Consider the following 25644-nt stretch of genomic DNA (forward strand, 5'->3'; position numbering starts at 1 on the left):
GCTTCTCTGACCGTTAAAAGGAAAACCGGCTTTTATCGCCTCTTCAGAGTTCAGATTTTTAAACTCCCATCTTTTCTGCCACGTGGTTTTTGAATTTATGTGGCAAGTGTAGTTAACTGGTATTAATGTCCAAAAAGTCTCAGATCTTTTTTTCTTAAAGACTTCGAGAAAAGATTTTCTGTTTTTATATAATCTATTTTATTTCTTTATTTATTTTGTCTGGAAAAAAATACACAGACCAATGACGGGCCAATATCATACATGAATAGGACTTATAATGTTGATATTATGAGATTGGACGAGTACCTTTTATCGGGGAAAAAAAGTAAGAAGAAGAAGAAGATTTGTCTATTTCTAAAAACATTGTTTTTCTATATATAAGTTAAAGTGCATTAACTAGCATAAGTCATCATATAAAAACTACATTTATCAACAAAATACATGAATTATATATCATTATTGCTCAAAATATTGATATAATCAAATTAAAAAATAATTTATAAACAATTGAATGATTAAAATTAGATTACTTTACAATGAGTTGTTGGTGATTGAACTAACATAATCATAGTTTTGAAACCCGGCATACCCGAAGCTGGAAACGGATCGGGTTGAAGAAAAAATAAATAAAAGAAAAATTCAGTGTGACCCTATTGACCAGACAAAACTTGATTAAAAACCTTATTGCAACCCGTTAATTTTTATTTTTTATTAAAACGATGTCGTTTTAATTTAAAAAAAAATTGATCTGGACGACCCAATAACTTGGTCAAAACATGGAACCTGAATCTTAGACTGGACCGGATCTGAAAACTATAAACAGAATACAATCTCTAACAATAATTTTCTTAGTTGTAAAGAGTAGTGTGTTGATTTCTTGTATAGGTTTTGAAAAAAATTGATTCATATATCTAGGTTATTGGTCTTAAAGCCAACACCTATTAAAATCTATTAAATACATTTAATTAACGCACATTTGTTGAGTATGACTTTAAAATCATAAAAAAACTCCATTAAAACATAAACTATTTCAGAAATATTTTTTATTATCAAATATTACAAAACTATTTCAAAATAATAATTTTCAGCTCACATTTGAAAATTTCATAGCACCTTTTTAACTTTTTCTAGAAGTGATGGGATGAAAATATTAGTTTGTGAGATATCTTTACCGATCATACTAGACTCGTGCTATTGCAGTGATTTAAAATAGTGCAAGACAAGTTTTAAAAGTTAACTTGTAGACTAATCTCCAGTACCAGTTGGGATATTTGATTGTTAAGAAATAATTATTTATTTTTATAAAAAAACTATAAATTTATTTGATTGTTTCATCACCATTTCTTATCGAATTGCTATTTAATTACATGTTTTGAATTCAAATTTTACTTATACAGAAAATAAAATCTTAAGATTTGCTTATATTAAATTGTGATGTAATAAGAAATTCTAGTTAATCATGTTTTGTTTTACCTTTTGTTTTTCTTGTTTCTTTGTATATGTTGTAGTAGATTAATTGTTCTTTTTATTTGTTTGATCATGTCTTGTATATTACTTTGATTATTGATTATATAGCCTTTTTAAAATATTTTTGATGATTATTAAAAAAATAATAATATTTTTTCAATGTTTAAAACGTGATTGGTTTTGATTAACCGAACCTTACAAAAAAAAATTATACAATCAAATCATATTTTTGTGACGAGTGAACAGAAAGGGATGGAGGAAGGAAAGACGGAGAAAGAAACAAACAGGGCCTTAGAAAGCCAACGGTGCATGAAAGAGACGGAAGCGCCGATTCTGGCCTTATTTAGCAACGCGGACCCCCAATACTGACATGTGGCCTCTTCTTTCTATGTGTTTCACAGATGGCACCATTTCAATACTCCTCTGTCCCTAAGCTTCCAGGTACACGTGTTGGCGATGCTGCTTTTTATATGTAAACACCAATGACCAACCCCACTCCACCGCCACTACTACTTTTTTACAATAAAATAATTAATTAATCAATCAAATAATCTTATTTTTACTTGGTAAATATTATAGTAATGATGCTATTACTATTGAATTTCCTTTTTCTACTAAGAATGCTAAATATAGAAATTAATTTTTAAATGGTCTTGAGTGCATCTCACATCTCACATTTTAAAAAATTATTTCTTTTCCTAAGTTATGTTATGGTTGTAAGTTTCAAACTCAAAAAATGAAAGCAACTATTAAATCAACCTTTTTCTTATTTTTGAAAAGTGTGTATATATAAATTGCACCAACTTAATTATTTCTTTTTTTTGTTGCAGAGGAAGGGACGCTAATACCAACTTAGTTGTGGCTCCTTTAACTACACCAACTTAATAGAGACTAAGATATTGTATAATTATTGGTCCACCGTTTTATTTATAATAAATATAATAAATTTGATGATGAAGTTTGTATTTTATAAAATTAAACAGTCAGGTTCTAGATTTATTTTTTAGAGATTATTAATTCAAATCTCATAAATCTTATAATAATGGAAGAATCTCATAAATCTTATAACAATTGAAGATTTACATGATTATTAATTTTAGGATCCATGACATTAGTCGAGTTACGTATAAACTAATCTAAATATCTATATTAATTAAAAAATTATTAAACGGTACAACATTTGCAATGGGACCGTTGAATTTGTGAGGAATTACAACTTACATTTGCCTACATAAGCATATGCTTCTCAATCAATCAATTGAAGTTTTTCTTATTATTATAGTAATCAATATCCAATACTTAATTTTAAACATATTTTTATTAAAGATTTACGTTTTCGGAAAAGGGAAACTACAGTGTGTTTCCTGATTCAACAACCGGGTTATTTAGGGTTTACCTTGTTAAGCACGTCTTCTAAGGCATATCAAACTCTATAAATACTCGTTCTTCTCGCCTTCATTTCCTTCCCTTCCTTCCTTTCCTTTACTTTCTCTCTCACGTTAAGCCTCCTCTGCAACTTTTCTAATTAACAACGAGGTGATTATTCCCTTCGCTTTTCGTTGTGTGTATATGAGAGTACTGCTCCCTCTCTCTTTCGCTCTTTTTTTTTTCCTCTCTTGCTCCTCATACTTGTTTTTATTTTTTTCCTATTTAATTTCACAGTTCTTATTTTTCCTCTTTGTGGGATCTTCAGATTTTTCATTTTTGATCTGGAAACTGCATTATAGAGATCAGCTCCTGTTTGGTTGATAGGAAAAAAAATAAAAGGAAAGAGAAAAACACAGGCCTGCACGTTTTGTTAACTCGTGGATTAGGTGTGAGCTCTGTTGTTTGTTTTGTTTATTTATTGCAGAATCTGAAAATATTTTCATGTTTCATGTGCAATGCTGTTATAACCTTTGTGCCAACATCAGTGAAAAACAGGAACCCTTTTTGTGAGATCTGTCTTGGCTCCTCTCTCTTTCTGGTTAGACATGTAAACCCCTTGACTTGTTAAAATTGCGATCTTTTTGAAGCTCTTTATTTTTCTTAAACCATAAATATGGAGACTTTTCCTTGGCTTGACCTCAATTCATTTTGAGAGTTTTCAGACCATAGGGTTTATGACTTTTGAATGCCTTTTGAGTTGGTTCTTGGTGAAATTATTTTGAGTTTTTTTTTCATGCTATAGGATTTCTTCTTTCTTTGATTTGTTTTTTTATATTTAATTAATAATTAATTAATTATATCAGGCGATTTTGACAACCGAGTTGTAAAGTTTCTTCATTTTACCATAAATTTCTTTTTTGTCGGTTGTTATGATTAAGGTAAATCAGTTTGTCGAGGCTTTAAAACGTGTGTTAATCGCTTTCTCTTGTGATATAATGACCCTCTAATGGGAAAGATAAAGCTCTATGTGTTGCTCACAATTTTGATGTATTTTCCATGCTGCAAAGTTGTTTTTGCCTGGCAGTAATGGTGTGGTCATGACAGAGATTTGAGCTGTCAATTGTATAGTCAGGAGTTAAAAAGTCTCCGACTGGTGTTTCACACCGAAAAAACCCCAAAGAAAGTTTTCGCGTTGAGAAAAAGTTGATACGTTTGCTGAATGTTTTACTATGTCTTAATAACTATTTTGAGGTCGTTTTGGTAGTTGTAGTGTTTTTGTCATAGTAGGACATATGAAAATTTCATAATGATGTGTCTCTGTGTGTGTGTGTATATATATATATATTAGATCTACAGCTGAAATTATAACCTTTCTAGAGGCCCGCATAGTCCCACCTTTTTTGTGTTTATACACACACACACACGCTCATCATAGTATTCTGCATTATGAATATGTTCTGTGTATTGTTGCTAGGCAAATTGGAAAGTCCCAGAAATATTTGCTATCTTTATCTTCTTGATACTGGAATGCATCTCGATGAAGAAGCGGTACACCATGTGGTAGTGGATGAGGGGGAGAATATTTTGAGATAATTTAAATTATTTTAGCAGATTAACAATTATATACATGGTTCTTGGATTTTATAATTATTATCCAGTGTGTTGTTAGTACTGTGCTGTCGAGTATTGGTACAGTCATGTTCTTTTTCTTCTTTTTTTGTTAATAATGTTTGTTGTCACTTGGAGGTTTTAAAGAATGTAACAAGAATAAATGCGCTGGTTCATGTTTTTTTTTTTTTTTGTTGATGCATTTGTGAATCTTGATTTTTCTCACCTAAAAAGTTTATGTCTCTAGCAAACTATAAGTCTCGATGTGATTTGGCCAACCCAATTAGATGTTTTTCGTATGTTTACATAATTTTGAGTTAAGTTTTGATTGTTAGGTCATGAGTATTTTACATAATGGGGATTGGCTTCATGTTTGTTTAATTTTTGCTTGCCTGATTTTGTTTGCGTATTTATCTTCATTTGCGTCATTTTCTACCTTGAATAAAGCTGCTCTTTAAAATGTTGCCGCAATCTGAAAATATATGAGCTGAAATATATGTTGACATGTCAAATTCATACGTTGCTGTCCCTTTCCTTTTATTTTCTTTACATGCCTGTACTTTTTGTTGTGCAAAATAATTGATGTCCTCTAGAATCCCATTTGTCAAAAGTATTATGATCTGTTCTGAAGTCATTAGGCCTATGATCTCGACCCTTTTCTTAGAAAATCCTGTTTGCCTGTATCTCTCAAACTTCTAATGTCAACGTCAGCATCAGGATAGCTGGCTTAGATATAGATGTGGAAAAGCTATTTTCTAGTCTTACACATTAATGATAGTCAAAATCTGAACATTGCTAAGGGGAAGTTCTGCATCTCTTCAAGACAAACTTGGTCCATTTGATTTGATCGCTAGCAGTTTCCAAGTTTCCAATGTGAAATTGTAGACTCTTTTATGTAGAAAGCAATGTTCACGGGACTAAAATTAAACATGCCGCGTTTTGTTATTCTTGGTACAGATATTTTTAGTGCATTTTGCTGGAACCATACTTTCATTTCTCGAAAATCCTGGGCAAATAATGTTCTTTCATCCAACAAATGTTGTGTAGTTTTGGAGATGAGAAGGTATGGATATAGGTTTTGCTCAGTCATACATTCTTATTTTGAAGCAAATATTTAATGGTTTGTCCTGACAGTTCTCAGGAAGTCCCTGCTTGATGGACTGCTCTCCTAGTAGTAGTGACGAGAAAACTTTGAAGAGGTGGTTTTTCATTGATAAGATGGTCGGGTGAAAAACTTCTGTATAAATTTGTATTCGGTTAAGTTATACTTTACAACAACTCTGCTGCAAGTAATTTGGGTACGATGGATGTTGAGTCAAATCATTCTTCTCCTGTTCTCGCTGACCCTGCATCGATAAGCAGTTCAAGGCTCGGTATCTATTCTAATCTGTTGCCTTACTCACCACCAGGAGGATCACTCTCCTCTAACAAGTATAGTAGGAAAAAGCCAGGGAAGCTTGACGAAGTCTGCTCGAGTGGATGGCTGGATGCCATGAAATCTTCATCACCCCCTCGGAAGAAGCTCTTTAAGGATGGTTCTGACACCGCTTACAGTTCCTGGATGGTAATGCTTGCTTTGTTGTTGATAATTTGTCATGCCATATGTTTAACAAATTCACAATTGCTAACTACAAATGTGTTTTTTAGAACAAGGATCGTGGTGTTTTATGTTCTGCTTGTACGTCATTTCTTCCCTTGCTTTCCTGATTGTGTAGTTCAAGCATCCATCAGCACTCATTTCATTTGAGGAAATTGCAAATTTTGCTAAAAACAAGAAGATAGCAATGTTTCTAGACTATGATGGGACTCTTTCTCCAATTGTAGATGACCCGGATAATGCGTTTATGTCTGATGATGTAAGGATTGCTCATAATTTGTTGGACGTTCAACATGATAATGTTTTATCCTTTACCATTTGACATTTACTTCTTTAAATTGATATGAACTGTTTTCAGATGCGTTCCATTGTAAAAAACGTTGCGAAGTATTTCCCAACGGCGATTATTAGTGGAAGAAGTCGTGACAAGGTGAGAGGAGAATTCCTCATTATGCACACGATCCTTTTTTTTATATAGTACAATTATAATTTATTGCCATAGACGTGGGAGCTAAATTACTGCATTCTTTCAGGTCTATCAGCTGGTAGGACTAACAGAACTATATTATGCTGGTAGTCATGGGATGGACATTTTGGGCCCTGTAGGAAAAGCTTCAATGTCCAATGATCATCGAAACTATACTGAATCTACCACTGACCAACAGGTATAAGATGACTGGCTCTTTTATGTATGTGATTGTCTTCACGCTTCCATCAAAACTGGACTCCAGGGGATTAGAGATTATGTTGATTTTTTTTCCCAGCCTAATCAAGTCGTTGTACCTTATGTACGAGTTTCATAGGGCAAGGAGGTGAATCTGTTCCAGCCTGCTAGAGAATTTATACCTATGATCGATGAGGTGCATTATTATTGTGTTTTCATGTATAAAACAGAGCACTTACAGCATTGTTACAGAGGGTAAACCTACTCACTTCAATTTCACACAGGTTTTTAGAACCCTTGTCGAGAATACTAAGGGAATCGAGGGTGCAAAAGTCGAGAATCACAAATTTTGTGTCTCTGTGCATTTCCGAAATGTAGACGAGGAGGTAAGGGAATCTGTTGTTTTTTAGATATCTCTCATAGCATCACTGTAAGTTTGACCAAGTTCTTCTGCTTCTACTTGACTTTAGAACTGGCAACCTATTGCACAATGTGTTCAGGATATTCTAGATAAGTATCCTCGTTTGCGGAGAACTCATGGACGGAAGGTATTATGATTGTTTGCTAGATATTCATATTAGTGATATGATTTTATCTATATGGTGCTTCCATGATTATGATTTTGGACTTTGCTTTTCTACATGACCAGGTTTTAGAGGTCCGTCCAATGATTGACTGGAATAAAGGGAAGGCAGTTGAATTCCTGCTTGAATCTCTAGGTGAGATTGCTGATTGCAAACGTCTTTGGCAGTACAGATTTGTTTTTCTTAACCATATATATTTCATAAATTGTGGTGCGCAGGGCTAAGTAACAGAGACGACGTGCTCCCAATTTATATCGGCGATGATCTGTCAGATGAGGATGCGTTCAAGGTATTGAATTTAATCTTGACAAGGACTTTAACTTTAATATAGAGGGAAAAGGTGGCATGCTTAGTTTTATCTGGTAAATTGGTCCGACATTAGGTGCTTCGGGAGGGGAATCGAGGTTATGGAATTCTCGTATCATCTAGACCCAAAGAAACCAGTGCAGTTTACTCTCTCAAAGATCCAAAGGAGGTAAAAATCTTCTGTAAACTCTTTCCTTTTCTTTTTCGCTTTTCTTTTGTCAAATCTTACGGTGGAATCTTCAGGTGATGAAATTTCTTAACTCCTTGGTGACATGGAAGAAGGTAGAAGATGGTGGATGCATCCTGAATAACAGGAGGACTATCTGATGACATGCATATAGCTTAGGTTTTTTATTTCAAGCATTTTAATTATTGATATTACATAATAAAGAGGTTGTTGGTACAGCTGTGTATTATTTTTCCTTTGGGACCAGCAATTTAGAGCTGGCGGTTTAAATTGTTGTTAATTTTCCCATGTAAAGCTCTTTTGCTTTAAAGCTTATGCTTAAGCTTTTAAAGGTCTATTTATCCATATGACATTTACTTTTGAGTCATGATTCTTTGTGTAATTTATCGGAGATGGCAAGGTTCATTTCACCGCATTGTTGCTGGAATTTTTGCTGCGGTCAGTGTATGCAGCTTTTATACTTTAATTTTCGATTTTAGTCTTGCAGATTTTGGATGTGTCTCGATTGCGTTTGTATATGATTAGCTATGCTTTTGTACGCTCTCTTGTTCCTACTGCTTGTTTTTTTACTCGTGCTCTGGACTTTTTATGGTAAAATGGAGAGAATACTGTACTTGTCTTGAGGTAAATTGTATTTTCTTACCTTGTGAAAACAGTAGGAATATGAGGTCATTGCCATTGACAATTGATCCCTACTAAACGTGAAAACTAGATTTGGTTTTGTGCTACAATGCATGTATTTTGGGAATTGTTTTTTGCCCGGCGACGATGACTGCCATAATGGTTCATTTGTTTGTGACAAAATATTTTTATGCTTGCTACTTCGGTATCTTTTGAGATGGCTTCAGCTTTGAACCCATTACTTTTCCTGTTCGTGACAGTGTTTGAGTCAGGTCTGAAAAGGCTGCACTATTCTTAAATGACCTCACCCTAACACATTAGTTAGACCATTCAAGTCAGGCCCAAAATGGACTGCACTAAAGTGCACCAGTACATGGTCCATTCGGCCAACTCAAATTGACCTTGTCCACAAAACCATGGGCCTCTAAACAACCATTTGTACATATCGACCCAATACCATGCAAATTCCGACACTTTAGTGCAAAGTGATGAGCTTTTAGGAAAGTCAATGCCACACCACAGTCTCGGCTTGCTCGCAAATTATCACCATGGTGCCTAATTTTACACGTTAATAGCAATCTTCTGCCAGCATGTCTCCTCAAAAGGCATCTGCCTTTCTCGTCAATCACTCACAAGCACCAATGTTCCCATCTATAACATAACAAGGCACATCAACTAACAACTTTTCTTTTTAAGTCATATACAAAAGGAAAGGGAAAGCAATTATTCTACATCATTACACTACTCTCCATGAGGTAGCTAAATACATTGAGTCAGTCACCGAGTAAACATTTTAGATTGAAAATTCAACAACAAGCTCATTCAACAATACCAAACTCCGTTAAGAGCAGTAGAGCATACCACATCTTTATTTCTGTAGGAATTTAGAAAATCATGACCGAAAGAGTGAGACTTGGTCACAGAAAATCTGTTCATCTAGTTCCTTGGACTATGATAGACTTTTGGCGGGTTAGGGATGGGGGTTGCTACTGCCCCATCTCCTCCCATATGTCCCAGACATTTTGCTTGGATAAAAGAAGAAGAAGAAGAAGAAAGAAGCAATTTTCTCCGTCTCAATGAGCCGTCTATAGCTGTTACTACTAGCTGGTCTTCCCTATCTGCCCAGCTTATTAAATGGGATCAATTATGCCTTGCCCAAGCAATGGGGCCTGCATCTGTGGAGCTTCTGGCTGCTGGATCGGATGATTATGTTAATCAAGCAAAGCGAGCTGAGGAGCCTTGCCCAAATGTATAGATCTTTCTAGTTCTATCTTAGTACTCGGCTTCATGGAATAAATGTAAAGGAAACTCTTGTTTTTCTTTGGCCACCCTTGTTTTTATGAGCTTTTTTAAAAAAAGAGAAAAATCGCACAGTAGAAAAAAGAGGAAATAAAACAACTGGAGGCTTCTTATCATCATCGATTCTAAATTCGTATGTGTTATATATAGTTTTTTTAAAAAAATAAAAATGAGGTAGAGTAAATTTTTTAAGAAATCATTTTAAATCTTGAATTTAAAAGAATAAATAAATATCATCTTTATCATATCGACGGTAAATCTATTATTTATTTATTTTTAAATATAATATTTTTAAGAAATAAATATTAGTCTATGAAGTTATAATAAAAATAGTATTTATTTAAATTTAAAAAATAATCATTCTAGGATTCATTATCAATGAACATAGAACTAAACATGTCTAAAAAAATTGAATATAACTTATTCTCAAGGAAACAATATCTAATACTATTTAATATAATTATTTCTTTATTATAAGACCTCGTTTGATATTCTCATTTGATACTGTAATTGATTTTCTTCCAGCAAGAAATTAAAACAACAAACGATTAAATAACAAAAAAAAAAGAGTTAGGTACTTCAATGGAACTCAAATTATCACATTATATTATCAAATTAAACTTGACCTAGATAGACTAAAGTATTATATTATATTATTATGCCACCAGTGATCGTGAATTAATTTACTTTTTAAATTTAAAACTTAAATAACTTTTAGATTTAAAGTATTATCTTTTGAAAATAAAAAAAAAATATTGTCTAGTTGTCATAAATAAGTTTTTAAATGTTTTATTTTCTAAAAAATAATTTTAAATATGCTTCCAAACAGGTTTTCAAGTTATGATGTTTTTTTTATAAAAAAAGAAAATCCAATGTGCAGATTTGAAAAAAAAAAAAAAAACTGTTTTTATTGAAGGTTCTGGGGGTGAAAATGGGCAGCGCATTTTGTTGTGACCACGCGGTCGGAATCCGAAAGATGTCACTGCAAATCTATTACACATGGCTTTGCGTTTGCCTTCGGATGAGTGGATTGTGAACTTTTTGTTGCGTGTCTTCTTCTGTCTGGCCCCCGGGATTCGATCTGGTTCCTCCTTCAAACTATTATTATTAGCCGTCACTGTATTTTACCCCATCAAAACACGTGTGATGATCGAGTTTCATATAAAAATCAGCAAACTAACATGATTGAGACAAAAAATATTATTTAAAGCAAAATTAACATGTTGATCTGGTTCCTCCTTCAAACTTTTTTTTTTTTTTGTTAGTGATGGAAAATATCTAGCAGATATTCAAAGCAAAATTAGTGTGTTCGATAAAACTAATTGATTACCATACATGTTAATAAACAAAAAAAAAATCGTCTTTAGAAAAAAATTTATGATGCATCATGCCATTTAACATCTTTGCTTAATAATGTATCAATTGTTTCTTTGGAAAAAAAGAAATTAAAAACTGAACTGCAAAAATAGATGTTAGCACAATTTATGTGTTTTTTATTTTTCCAACTCCGTACCCTTGCATGGTCTGTGTAAACCCTTGATCTAAAATTAATAAACCAGAGCTAAAATAACAAAAAAAAAGTTATTATAAATGGAGATAAAAACTCTTAATAATTTAACTTTAATTCTGGATGAAAATGAGTAATAAAATCAGTAGGTGAAATGTCAATTAAGAATAAATTATATAAACGGTAAAACAATTATTTAAAAAAAAAACATTTTTATAAATTTGAGTTGAAAATATTTATAAAAAAAATATAAGAGAATTTCAAATAAATTAATGTATGCTTTTACATGTAAATAACTTTAATTGTCGATATAAGCCTCGAGGGTAATCGTGCAGTTTTTAACCAAGAAAAGAGGACTCCTCCATGGAATTTTTTTATTATGAATAGGGATGAAAGTCTTTGATAAATTAGTTTAAAAATATTGATTATTTAAGTAAACAAAATAGTATAAAAATTCAGATTTTGTGTAAAGTTTAACATTATCCGGTTTTACAATATTAAAGCATAACTCTCATTTTGTTAATATTATCCAGTTTAAATGAGTTCCATCTTATATTAAAATTTTAGATCAATTGCAGTTTGGCAATTGACTTCAATGACAAAAACCAATACTTACATATATTTGTCTGCAATGAAGGAAACCAGTATATATATATATATATATATATATATATATATATATATATATGATTGTAAACAATTTCAATGGCTAGCAACCGCCTATAAATTGTAAACGAACATAATGTTACCGTGAAATGTGCAAATTTTAAATAGATCCTAACTGTGAATTTGATAAAGATCCTAACTTCATTATTCATGGTACGTGGATGCTGGTTAATTCCGTAATTATTATGTGTATTGCAGGTTTATTTTGATTTCTTGAATAATACTGTCATTTTTATTATATTTGCTAGATTTGAATTGATATAAATCTTTGTTATTAGATGATTTAAAATTTTAGTTTAGTTTTTGGATGAGGTTATGGTTGTCTTTTTTAAAAAGAAAATCTAGCAAGCATTCTTTCTTACAAGCCATCATTTTTTTTTCAGAAAAATATTTGGTTTCTTTTCCCCAACTGTTTTTATTATTACATCATTATATAAAATACAATTTTTTAAAAAAAACAAAGTGATTAAACCAAGATAGATTCATGATTTCAGTTGTATGTTCGATGGTGAAACTAGGCTGATCTAGATTAAATTAATATATTATTATTTTAATATTTAAATAAAAAGAATGAATTTTTATTTTTGTTTTGAATTTTTTTACTCTTAAAAACATTTTAATAGCTCTTGAATATATTTTTTGTGGCGGTCAACGATGATCTTGATTAAACCTGTTTTGCACGTCAGAAGTTGTAGCTGGTGTCGTGGTTCAGGTATCCTCTAAGGAGTGTAATCCCTTCTATAAAACATTTAAATTGCATTGCGACACATTTCTTCCCCCCATTGCTCCTCTAGCAACGTTTCAACCAATATTTTACTTACCAAGCCCTTCCATTTTTAATGTTTCGGAATTCAGAAGGACTTTTATTATTATTATTATTATTATTATTATAGTAATAAATAAAAACTGCTGGTAATCTAAACCACACATAAAGACCTCCCCAACACCACTCATTTTTTTCTGATTTCTCGCTATCCTTGAGGGGGAAAAAGACGAGTGGTGGTTTAGCAGCGACATAGAACTCTATGATTGGGCCAACTGGGCAAAGAAAAAGAGAGGTTTTTACCCAATGACACGACATCATCATGCCTTGATTCGTTGGAGCTTACGTGGACATGTTAAAAAAATCCTTATGTGGGACATAGGTGTGCAAATAATTTATGTGGTCAGATTCTTACGTGTTCAGTTCTCCTAGACTGTCCCGGAAAAAAGACTTTATTTCCAATCACAATCATTTTACGGCCAATCAACCACTAACCATAATGTAATTAAACGAGACCTGGGATCCACAATATTCATGAAGTTTATAATTAAACATGGAAAATTAGTGGCATGATTTGGCTTCGGCATCTGTATTGTTGTTGTCCACGTAGCTAGGCTGCGTTATTGCAATCCTGTTTCTTTTCTTTTTTTAATTTGAAATTCTTTTTTAAAAATTAATTTTTATATGTTTTTTATCGGCTTTTATCTCCTAGCTATATCAAAAATACACTTCGTAGAAATAGTCTACATTATATGTCCAGGTGCATTGATGATCCAGATACGTGAATCTCAATCAAAATGTTACGAACAGTTCTCTAGTAATTGATAAATTAACAAATATCTGTATTTTTGTTCATTTATGTGTTCTTGGAGGCAAACGCATATGGGCAGTGTTGAAATCATATGGGTTTTGCATGTGGAAGCTGGGTTCCTTGAAGAACAGACATGGGATCGAGCGAGATTTTCGTTTCTTTCTTTCTTTATTTTTTATCTATTTTTTTGTTTTGTTTATTCCTCGAGCGTTTTTTAAATATATAATGTCTTGTATATTATGTTTTTCCTCAATAATGAGATCGTGGGGTAGAGAGAGGATGACAGATCACATCATGAAAGCACCCACTTAATCCAGAATGGTATTAATAAGCCTAGTCATTATTTGCATGTGGCTTATGACGTTTCGAGTCCAATAATCTATTAAAGTGGACAAATGGGCCCACACCCTCTTTCATGGCCCGCAGAAGTTTTTGTTCTTATGGTCATTAACTTGCGGCCATGGAAGAGCAATCAATCACCTTTCAAATCTGAGTCAGCATTTGGTCACTTATTATCTCCATTATTTGAGGGAAATAGTATCCCGTCGGTTCTTCTATTATTATTATTTTTTTAGTTGAATATTATTTTTTAAAATATTTTTTTTATTTAAAAATATATTAAAATAATATTTTTGAAAATAAAAAACAGGATAAATGTCTTTTTCAAATGATCCAATTAGAATATTTCCTCTGATCTCATTTTAATTTTGAGTTTCATCTCGACAGATCTGTCCGAGGAAAGTTCTTCCTCCTCTACTAGAGTTTTCTGATTGATTCGGAGAGCATCACGAAATTGACTACCGTTGTAATTTCGTTCAAGCTTTCTCATGACTATTGTAAGCAATGATGTTCAACTCTCCACATTATTTTATAGAATCGTTCCAATCGTTTTGAAGTGTCTTGCACGTTTTTTGAAGTCAACCCATTTTTTTCCCCACAGAATTGTTCCGGGGATTAAAAACTTAATTGGGAAGGATGTTACCCATCTTTTTGGATTTACTACTCCATAATTTAACAAATTTCTCACCGCTCCGGATCTTATTTACCTGCGGTGAGATTCGTTATGAACAAATGTGAAATCTTTATGAACGATCACTTTTGTTTGCAAATGTGAAATCTTTATGAACGATTAAAACATAAACGACAGATTTGAAGTGGAATAAGGTTTTCACACAAGAAAAAATGTTGGAGGGTTTATAGAGGAAAAAATATTTTTATTATTTTCTATTTAGTTTAGAAAAAAAAAATTTACGATGTTTTTTTTTTTAGTTTAAAAATCCCAATAATAACTCTATAATTATTTTCTAGGATTCATTTTCTCTTCAATGTAGATGTAGGACCAGTATAAATAAGGTTGTTTAGTTTGTATTTCAACAAACCATATCATAATTATAACTCAACTATAACATATGAATTAGGGTTCCTAATGCATACAAAAACAATGCACTAATTCATGAACATCAATTTTCTGATGTGAAACTTTTCTACTCAACCGTATTTTGTTCTGCAACCTTTCTTAAGCTATGGTTATTCAATAACATATAAAAATTAACCACCAGAAATCATTGAGTTCCGATACACATCCTTTATGACCTCTAACCAAAATCATTAATAATCATATGGTTTTTATACCAAATAACGCAGACATGAATAGAGGATAATGAATTTTGTTATAAGTTAAAACTCTCAAGAAACAAGAATACCATAACTACAAGGAGACTCTCAAAATATTTATTTTTTATTCATAAAATATCTATTTTTTATTTTTAATCCCTAAAATATCTATGTAAAAAACTCTTAATTCAAATCTTGTCCAACTAAAACATATAAAGATAAAAGTGGTTATTATCATAGTTTTAAAACTCATCACTAGGATTGGCTCGATATAAAGCCCGTGTCATCGGTCAGAAGGTTCAATCCTATTTTTTTTAAAAAAAGATTAAAATGATGTTGTTTTAACTAAACAAAGTTTTTGGAAAAAAAAATCAATGAATTTTTTACCTAGGTTTTGACCATATTTTACCCTGAGTTGACCGAGTCACAAGTCGACCTAGGTTTTTGACCGAGTAAATCATTTTTATATTTTTTCTTAAACTTGGACCATTCCAAGCCCTAGGTTGACTAAGTCCCGAGTTAACCCGCTGGGCCGATCAAGGTTTTATAACTAGAGTTATTATACTATTATGAATTTCAACACTCAATATAAACTAAAGTAAAAAAATAATATACCTAATTATTTTTTAAAATATATAAGTTCTCCAGTAATACATATTAAGATTAAAATAGACTTATTTATATTTTATTATCTCTTATCAACAATCTACCAACAGGTTACTGAGACAATCAATTTGTCTTGTACATCATTGCCAAACATAATTTTATCTTCATCTCTTATTCTTTCTTGTTTATATTGTCTTCACCGTCTTCATCACTTCTATTTTAGGATAGCCATCAAACACCATCAAACGCTACCTAATTTGCTTTTCTGAGTAAGATATCATTATTTGAATGATTGATTTTGATTATCATTATGATTATGGTTTTTATGATAACTACACTAAGAAAAAATATTTATGTTTTTAATATTTTTTTTATTGATCATTGAAAAATTATAATTATATTGATTCTAAATAATTAGCAATTTATTTCATGCTTTAATAATACTTATTTTTTAGTTTTATTATGTTATGGAAACCTATTTAGTGTGATTGGTATTGCGGTAACTGTTGTGATTTGAAAAAAAATGTTTTATAAAAAATACTTTTAGTTGAGGTTGGTTTGGAAAAATATATGTTTGGTTAAAACTGTGGTTGAAATTGAGGTTGAACAAAAAGTAGTTTAATGTGTTTGGTTAAGAATGCTTTTGAAATTGAGGTTATAAAATAATTTCATATATATATATATATATATATATATATATTAATATTGATGGTTTATAATTTAAATATTATAGATTTAACTATTGCTATTATATCATGAAATAAATAATACTTTACATAAAATATTTTTTTATTGTTCCACTAAACTATCTACAATTCCATCACGTATGAAATACATTCGACAAGGACTACAGTTTTCACAAATTTCTTAAGAGCACAACAACATCAGGTACAATATAACCAGGAACAAAATTGGGATTGCGATCAAATTCTGCAAATACTATGTCATCAAGCAATCTTCGTCTAATTTATGTAGTGTCATTGAATAATGTTTAACACTAGTTTTTTAAATAAAATACAATAAAAAATAAAAAATATTTTTTTATTTCGCTGGGTTGGACCCGGTTCAATGTATTTTTAGCTTTGAACCGAACCCGGTTCGGCTGAAACAGTGGAGAATGTCTCCACTGTTCACGTGAACAGTAGAGCCATGCTTCACTATTTATGTGAACAGTATGGATCACTGTTCATGGGTTTTTTCCGCACAAAAAGCAGTAAAGAGCTGCTTCTTGTAAACATGTGGTACAACCACATTTGATGGTGGACTTTACCACTAAAAAGTTGCTTTTGTTGCAATACCAAACAATAATTTTTGTTCACCCGCAGCCACAATACCAAACGACACCTTAATATAGAAACAACTTAATATAAAAACAACTTAATATAAAATTAAACAAATTATTTAATTGTTATTATTCTAAATTAATATTTTTTTATGGCTGAATAATATTTCTACTAGTAAAATCAATTCATTTGTTTTTATTATTATAATTTTTCTATAATTAATATCCACATATATAGATACATTATTACTACTAAAATTACTACATTTATCATGTTTCTCTAAAAAATAAAATGAATAATTAAGAATTAACAGAATATATAACCAATAATAACTAATGATTATGGTTATGGTCATGTAAAATCCACAATCGATGTTCATGTTCATGATTATGGTTATTAGTTTTTATTTATTTATTTTAGTTATAGTTATATCTAAAATTAACCGTAACCATGATTAACCGTTTTCATTCCTATAAACAAATAACAGACTCTTTCTTGTTTTTGTATTGTAAATAATATCCCTTGATTAAATGTCAAATTCAAGTACAGGCAACAAGAAAAACGTTTGTTAATATTTTTGTGATCGCAGTTGAATGGTCGTCTTCCAACCAGGAACCGAACCATGACTTCGCTGTTACTTATCACGACAAAGTAGTATCCTCGGTTTCTGGCCCTAATTCAACTGGATTGATAGAAAATAATTGATGCACACAACAAATATATGAATTGTGACACTAAAATCTAAGATAGCCTTTGATTTCCATTTCAAGATAAGAAACATAGTGCAGAAAACAAGACGAAATAAGAAACCGATAAAGCTATGTTGGGTGGGGACTGGGGGTATATAAGACATTGTGAATGCTAATATATATATATATATATATATATATATATATATATATATATATATATATATATATATATATTCCTTGGTTAATATTAATAAGGTAATTTCTCCACTCATTAAAATCATATTAATAAAGAATTTCTATTTTAGCTATCTCCGTTTATATTTTCATCTCCGTCTCCATCCCTTTGTGTTCACCGTAAGGAGATAAAATACTGAATAAAAATGATGCTGACAAAAAAATAAATAAATTAATAACCAAAATATTTCTATTTTAGGTATCTCTATCTATTTTAAAAAGACGCAGGATAATGAAATGGGAGGCAGTATCATTACCATACAATTGGATAACGCCAGCGTACAACATTTATGTCCAAAATCCAAAGCAGGCAAGGGACACGAGGATAAACTCATAAATCGTAGGCAGACACGATAACGCTGTTGGGCCTCTCCATCCACGAAACTCACATGAAATGCCGGGTCCCTTATACTTCTCTGTCTACTTAACAACAGCTCATGTAAACAATTATTCACTCATTTCTTCGATTGGGGTCTGACGAATTCTCTTTCTCCTCCAAAGGTCATTTTTACAGCACAAAAACCAACCCTCCATTGAGAAACACCTCTATATATAGATAGCACTCCTTCATAATACATTACTCTCACACAGACACCACTAGTTCTCTGGTGTCTCCCCCTGCCCTCTCTCCCTGCTTAAATTTCGTTCCCGAAAACATCTCTCTCTTTTTCTCCCGTTTACGCCTACCATGGCGGACCCAAGTCCATTGCTTCCAGTTTCCAATTCCTTAGAACCCAGCTATAGTCCTGCCCCAGAAGGGGCCGTCTCAGCCGGATGTCCGGCGACCCATCTCCGACGATCCAAGAAAGTACTCATCGCGGTCTTCTCTGGGTTGCTTGTTGTTTCTTTGATTTTAGCTACAATTAATAATAACAATGGAGCTCGACATGTCCAATACCATTCACAAGAAGACGAAGATGCGTCCTTGGCTACGCCAAAAGAAATGGCGAAACCCGAGACTTTGTCGCCAGCAGGATATTCACGTGGGGTATCTGCCGGTGTGTCAGAGAAAGCCAACGTGAATTTGAAGGGAGCTCAGGTGAAAGATTATCCGTGGAACAATAGCATGTTATCATGGCAAAGAACTGCTTTCCATTTTCAACCTGAAGAGAATTGGATGAACGGTATGGTTCGCACTTGTCGTTATTTCAATTTTTTTTTTTTTTTACAAAAAAAATGGTTTACTTGTCCAAAAAAGTGGAATGCCTTTTGGATGACTTGGAGAGAAAATTTCTAAGCACGTTTTAGCAATTTAAAAAATTCTTAAAAACCCTAACAGCCGTGGCCCTCCTGCTGCGAGACACAATGAACTTTTGGACCGTCCTATCTTGGATTCAACCACAAATTTGAGGCCATGTGGGCCACTGCGTAGGTGGCTATTCTTACACAGTTCCAACGGTCAACGTTGTGATACGTTTTCTACTTGGTTCTGTTTTTTGCCTGCAATAACTTAATTAACAATTTTGTTTTTGCTAGGCGTGTCTAGTGTGGTAGAGTTATGATATATTTTTATTTTTTAATAATTATTTTTATATTAATACATTAAAACATTTCAAAAACATATAAAAATAATATTTTTTTAAAAAAAATTGAATTTTTATTAAACTTCCAAACCATGCCTTAAACTAGTATTTTTTTTGGATTTGAGAAAACCCTACCTCATAAAAAATAGTAAAATCTGAACTGTTCCAAACTCTTACAATATCCAAAGTACAAAATTAGTGTTACTGAAAGATTATTTTCAAAGTTAAAGCGTAAGGACTTTTAAAAAAAGTGATTTAGAAGGAAGAAAAATCAATAGAGTTTGAATTATTTAAAATTTATTTAATATTCTGATAAAATAATTAACGTTTGAGTATAACAAGGTGTTTAATTACTCAACTCTAATTTGAGCATGAAGCTTTTTGATTGACATGTGTTGATGTACTTTATTTTAAAGTAAAAATTAAAGCTCTCTCTTTATTTCTACCTACCAATACTGAAAGTTGACCATGTCAGGTCAAATATCTGTAAATCAGGAATTTTCATAAACAGTACATTCTTTCTTCAAGATTAGGGAGCGGGAAATGGTGTATTGTGAAGAATTGAAATAACAGTTTTTTTTAAAAAAATATTTTTAATATAAACATGTTAAAACAATTAGAAAAGATAAAAAATTCAATTTAAATAAAATAAAAAAAAATAAAAAAATATTTTTAAAACAAAAAATAAATAAATTTATAGTTGACTAAATTAAAATCAAACGGTTAAAACATATTTTAATTCAGGATTTCCCTTTAAACTACCAAAATTATTATTTGATCATGTACCTTTCGTTTCCTGGTCACCAATACAAAAAATTGATTTAAGGAGTGATCCTGACGTGTACTCCATGTTATTGCCAGATCTGTATATTTTGCTAACGTGTCCCCTTTGTTGTTGTGGAGTTGAGTTTTTATGTGATGCTGATTTCCCCCCCTTTTTCTAATGGTTTGGTGCACCGACTTTTCAATGCTTTGATTTTGATGGGGGGATCTTGCACGTTCTGCTTCAGATCCCAACGGTATGACCTCTTTGCCCTCTTCTTTTACAGAGATAAAAACTGAGCTCCCAACTCTAATAAAATTACGGTTCTAAAACGAAGAGAAATGCATTGAAAAAAATTTGATATATTTTTTTTAAATTTCTAAAATTCAATTATCCGATAAAAAAACAATACATCAATTGTTTTTATAAGGGTTAAAATTGACTTGACCATAAGAATTTAAAGCTAAGTATGAAAAATAATTAAAATTAACTATAATAATCATTAAAATAACAAAACAATATTTTCTAGGTTTAGTTCGAGGATGTTTCAAATTTGGACTAGTCACGATAAGCTGACAAAACTGGTCTTATAGAACCATCTAGCAAAATTTAAATTTGATACAATGATTCAATATAAAATTATGGTTGTTTTTGTTTGATGGGTTTTATCCTATGCCTTGTCTTATTATTTAATTCATAAACATGTCCAACACGTTTCATGTTAGAAAGCAATTTTTTTTTTTTTGAAAAGGTAGCAGTGATGTTTTAGATTCGTTTTCTGGATATGAATTCAAAACTAAAATAATCCACGACTTGTACGTTGTTGAATTATGCTGATTTTTGTCATATTTGCTAGTTTTCTTGTTTAATCAACGAGGAATTTTTTAAAAACAAGGAAAAACTAGATCATACAAAGCTTAAGACCAATATTGGATTGATAGATTACTTTCCTGAACATGACTAATTCAATATTATCCAGCCGACTGACATTGTAATAGTCCTGGGATTGTCAATGACTAATAAACAATAACAGAGGATCAGTTTGAAAATTATACTCCAACAATTACGGAGGATCATTTTAAAAATTCAAGCATCGTTCTATGTGTTAAATTGACATTGTCCTGTGTAAATTATAGGTCCATTGTATTACAAAGGCTGGTACCACTTCTTCTACCAATACAATCCACATGCTGCCGTGTGGGGCGACATAGTCTGGGGCCATGCTGTATCAAAAGACTTGATCCATTGGCTCCACCTCCCATTGGCGATGGTTGCCGATAAATGGTACGACAAGAATGGTGTCTGGACTGGCTCTGCCACAATCCTCCCTGATGGTAAGATCGTCATGCTATACACCGGATCCACTAATGAGTCCGTCCAGGTACAAAATCTTGCATATCCAGCAGACCACGATGATCCTCTCCTCCTCAAGTGGGTCAAATACTCTGGCAATCCTGTTTTAGTCCCGCCACCAGGTATTGGTGCCAAGGACTTCCGTGACCCCACAACAGCCTGGAAAACTTCTGAAGGGAAGTGGCGCATTATAATAGGATCCAAAATTAATAAAACTGGCATAGCTTTAGTCTATGATACTGAAGACTTCATAAATTATGAGTTGTTAAGTGGAATCCTTCACGGTGTCCCTAAAACTGGCATGTGGGAATGTGTGGACTTTTACCCTGTGTCGAAAACAGGTCAGAATGGATTGGATACATCGGTTAATGGTCCTCAAGTGAAGCATGTGATCAAGACAAGCCTGGATGATGATAGGCATGATTACTATGCACTTGGGACGTATGCTGACAAGGTCGGAAAATGGTATCCAGATAATCCAGAGATCGATGTTGGTATTGGTATCAGGTACGATTATGGCATATTCTATGCCTCCAAGACATTTTATGATCAGAGTAAAGGAAGGAGAGTGTTGTGGGGCTGGATTGGAGAGTCTGATAGTGAAGTCGCCGATGTAAAGAAAGGATGGGCATCTCTTCAGGTATGTTTCATGTCTTGCAAAATGGCTTGATCTTCAGAAATGTAATATGAGTTGGAACTTCAGATGTGTTTACTACCTGTAAACCCACTTTGCCATTGCTTTCTACGCTTTTTATTCTTTTTAACAATTTTCCGGTTGTTCAATGCTACTCTGCAGGGCATTCCAAGGACAGTTGTGTTGGATACAAAGACAGGAAGCAATCTGCTTCAATGGCCAGTTGAAGAGGTAGAGAGCTTGAGATTAAAAAGCAAGAATTTTAACAACATAGAGGTTAAGCCAGGGTCAGCTGTACCGCTTGAACTCGATGGAGCCACACAGGTTTGTATGTGTGTAATTTCGTAAACTAAATTATAATAATATCAAGAAAACCTGTTTGACTTACGTGACGAGAACATGTTACAGCTAGACATCGTTGCTGAGTTTGAGCTAGACAGGAAGGCTATAGAGAGAACAGCCGAATCCAATGTGGAGTTCAGCTGCAGCACCAATGGTGGGGCTTCTCACCGCGGTGCATTGGGACCATTTGGTCTTCTAGTTCTTGCAGATGACGATCTCACCGAGTATACTCCCGTATACTTTTTTGTTGCCAAAGGAAATAATGGCAGCCTCAAAACTTTCTTCTGCACTGACCAGTCAAGGTAATAATAGTGGATCCTCCTGCACTTAATTGTAAAATTTCAGGTTCTTGGAGTGCTTGTGGTTGAGGCTGATTTGATGATCCTCATGATTTATAATATTCCTGTAGGTCTTCTGTGGCAAATGATGTTAGAAAAGAAATTTATGGGAGCTACGTTCCTGTATTAGAGGGTGAAAAGTTATCAGTTAGGATATTGGTGAGTTGAGATAGACTGCTAGTCATTGCTTCTTAAATTTATGTTATGAATGTTTATCATATGTATGATTAATGGAATCATCAATCTGAATCTGTGGATGTGAATTAGGTGGATCATTCGATAATTGAAAGTTTTGCTCAAGGTGGTAGGACGTGCATCACTTCCCGGGTTTATCCGACGAGGGCAATCTATGGTGCTGCTAGGCTGTTTTTGTTCAACAATGCTACTGAGGCTGGTGTCACTTCTTCACTCAAGATATGGAATATGAATTCAGCATTCATACGCCCATATTCTAATGAACAACAGTAGCAATGCCTTCGATAAATTAGTCCATTTTGTACGATAGTCTTCTTTTTTACCACATTTTGTATAAAGTTCTCCACCTCATGTATTTCTTTTTCTAGCCATCAGCTGGTGAGGAGGTGAAATACTATGATTGTCCGCCATTTAAATTGACTTTGTCCTGGAGGCTTGGCATGGTGATTGTAGCCATGCTCTTCAGAGCCCATGATTGATTCGGTTATCTCATGCGTCAAGAAGCCACCATAAGTGTAGAATTGGCTTGCTATTCTTTCTACTTGAAGTTGCACATTATTTAAAGGCATCTATAGTGTGTCTGGAATATTTATTAGATTAAATTCGTGGAGTTGTTATCATAATTATTAAACTCGGCCTGCATCGTGAGTTATTATACTTGGTTGATCATAACAATATGATATAAGGGCTATCCATTATGACTGCAAGAAAGATGGGGCAAAAGCTCCAATATAGAAAGCCATATTAAACCTTTCCAAAGTGAGAAATAATTTGCTATCTAATTCACAACTTGCTATCTAATATGACATATGCTCTGTTGGCAGATGAAGAAAATGAGGCAAAGAAAGTGATTCCAACTATTTTGCAGCATGTGCTTCAAGAGTTTCAAGATGTTATACATGATGAAATTTCACCAAGTCTTCCTTCAATGCAAGAGATTCAACATTGCATCGATTTTATTCTTGGTGCTTTCATTCCTCGTAAATTTTCCTATAGGATGAGTCTTAAGGAGCATGAGTAACTATGGAGTTAAGTTAATGAACTCTTGTCTAAAGATCATATATAAAAACTAATGAGAGAAAATAATGAGAGACTAAATTGAAAAAAAAAGATATTTTTTTTAAATAATAAGGACCAATATTGGATAGAAAATAAATGAAATAAAATGTTGAGGGACAAAAAAACAATAATCAAGAAAATAATAAAAAAATAAAAAAAATTAAAAGTATGAAGATTTTATTTGATATAAAAAAATAAAACCAAATAGTGAGGGATGAAATTGAAAAAATAAATAAAGATCAATGAAAAGAATGAAGGCAACAATTGAAAATAAATAAATAATAGGATGACAACTCTGTATTTTAGCTGGCTCAACACGGATTTTAAGAAGATGAGAGAGAAGAGAGGGGAAAGAAGGAAAAAACTTCATTATCACTAAAACATTATGGATTTTACTAAACATGCAGCCATTAGACACTTCAGACGACACAATATTTGGATGTTCTTGGCCATGAAATAGCGTAATAGTGTTTATTTGATGGTCCGTGCATTTCATGAAATATCCACTTTTTTATAAATATTTTATTTGTTAAAAAATTGCTTTACCTGTAATTCAAACAGATTATAATGAAATAAAAATGATGAAAATACTAAAAAAATCCTAGAAGCCTTATTTAATTTTAAAGGTAATGAAATAATTTTATTGTTTTTTAAAAAGAAAACAACGTAAAAACCCCTCTTAACCCTTTTACATTTTCATTTGGTTTTAAGGGCAGTTATGTTATTTCTGTTCAAAAAAGTTGATATACAATTATAATCCGATAAATTTTATATTGACAAGTAAATTTTATAAAAAAATTATTTTACCCCTCAAATCAGACAATTTATTTTTTGTCATAAGGGACAAGGGTAACATTATATTATAGCAATCCGTAATCCAAGGAGTCTATCCACACGGTAAAAAACTGACGAGGTCCCCAGTGTTTTTTTTTTTTTAATTTAATTTTAATAATAATAATAATAATAATGTGCCGAGATTTCCTTGGCTTGGCGTGACTAACGAGATTAAGATCACGACAACATGTGAAATCGAAAGGATCCGCACCAACTATACTTCTTAGACAAAACATTTAGAGAGGTACCCATCACTTCGCTGATGGGCCCCACGAATAACCATCGCATCTCTGCTCCCGTTTTTCCTCTGTCACAAGTCATAAAGAGCAGCTCCTTCACTTAATTACAGGTAAAGCCACCAACAGAATCTAATCAGCATTTAGGAGACGAAAGAAAATCTCAAACTCAACATGAATTATGATTTAATAGTTGAAAAATATTTTCCTCCCCGTAGTTTAATAAAAGCAGTTTTCGCAAGCAATAGCCAGCTTGTAACTTGGGCTTGCCAAGCTGTCTTACTGCGGTGGCTGATTGAAATTATGATAAAGAAACATACGCTTGCTTGCTCTGCCGAGCGATGATCACCTCCTCATGCAGGACAGCTGCTCGTATAAAGTTTTTGTTCTTCTCTAGAAAGGGCTCGATTTTAATCTGCAGAATTCTTCCCTGTCAAGTTCTCGACCAAAACGACAGCCTGTGATTTTCCTGCTACCCACATTAGTTGCT

General features: G+C 32.6%; 2 protein-coding genes across 7 annotated transcripts; both read left to right on the forward strand.

Annotated features, from left to right (window-relative positions):
* The first annotated feature begins 2858 nt into the window (after positions 1-2858).
* LOC133700809 (probable trehalose-phosphate phosphatase F) lies at positions 2859-8191 on the forward strand. 6 transcript variants are annotated; one of them, XM_062124483.1, is made up of 14 exons: positions 2914-3003; positions 3161-3281; positions 5401-5506; positions 5578-6007; positions 6159-6299; positions 6399-6470; positions 6574-6705; positions 6844-6900; positions 6989-7090; positions 7175-7252; positions 7354-7423; positions 7507-7577; positions 7671-7763; positions 7838-8191. In XM_062124483.1, exons 4-14 carry the CDS (start codon positions 5747-5749, stop codon positions 7919-7921), a joined length of 1161 nt encoding a protein of 386 aa, XP_061980467.1. In that variant the 5' UTR covers positions 2914-3003; positions 3161-3281; positions 5401-5506; positions 5578-5746; the 3' UTR covers positions 7922-8191. The 6 variants fall into 6 exon arrangements, with proteins under 6 accessions (XP_061980466.1, XP_061980471.1, XP_061980467.1 ...); XM_062124484.1 differs by lacking the exon at positions 2914-3003 and adding an exon at positions 3025-3042; XM_062124482.1 differs by lacking the exon at positions 3161-3281 and having other exon boundaries at positions 2859-3003.
* Positions 8192-18334: 10143 nt separating this feature from the next.
* On the forward strand, positions 18335-23656 carry LOC133700580 (acid beta-fructofuranosidase-like). The gene is made up of 7 exons (XM_062124148.1): positions 18335-19001; positions 20411-20419; positions 21300-22156; positions 22313-22474; positions 22559-22794; positions 22902-22989; positions 23098-23656. Exons 1-7 carry the CDS (start codon positions 18566-18568, stop codon positions 23296-23298), a joined length of 1989 nt encoding a protein of 662 aa, XP_061980132.1. The 5' UTR covers positions 18335-18565; the 3' UTR covers positions 23299-23656.
* Positions 23657-25644: the final 1988 nt, after the last annotated feature.

The sequence above is a fragment of the Populus nigra genome, chromosome 8, assembly GCF_951802175.1.
Source record: "Populus nigra chromosome 8, ddPopNigr1.1, whole genome shotgun sequence".
Taxonomy (NCBI): Eukaryota; Viridiplantae; Streptophyta; class Magnoliopsida; order Malpighiales; family Salicaceae; genus Populus; species Populus nigra.

Excerpts from the sequence above, each read along its gene's own strand:
- LOC133700809 (XM_062124482.1), top strand. The coding sequence starts at position 5,747 with ATGGATGTTGAGTCAAATCATTCTTCTCCTGTTCTCGCTGACCCTGCA. Across the intron at positions 7,424-7,506 it reads ATTCCTGCTTGAATCTCTAG|GGCTAAGTAACAGAGACGAC; the intron begins GTGAGATTGCTG and ends TGTGGTGCGCAG. Across the intron at positions 7,578-7,670 it reads CAGATGAGGATGCGTTCAAG|GTGCTTCGGGAGGGGAATCG; the intron begins GTATTGAATTTA and ends GTCCGACATTAG.
- LOC133700580 (XM_062124148.1), top strand. The coding sequence starts at position 18,566 with ATGGCGGACCCAAGTCCATTGCTTCCAGTTTCCAATTCCTTAGAACCC. Across the intron at positions 22,157-22,312 it reads AAGGATGGGCATCTCTTCAG|GGCATTCCAAGGACAGTTGT; the intron begins GTATGTTTCATG and ends GCTACTCTGCAG. Across the intron at positions 22,990-23,097 it reads AGTTATCAGTTAGGATATTG|GTGGATCATTCGATAATTGA; the intron begins GTGAGTTGAGAT and ends GATGTGAATTAG.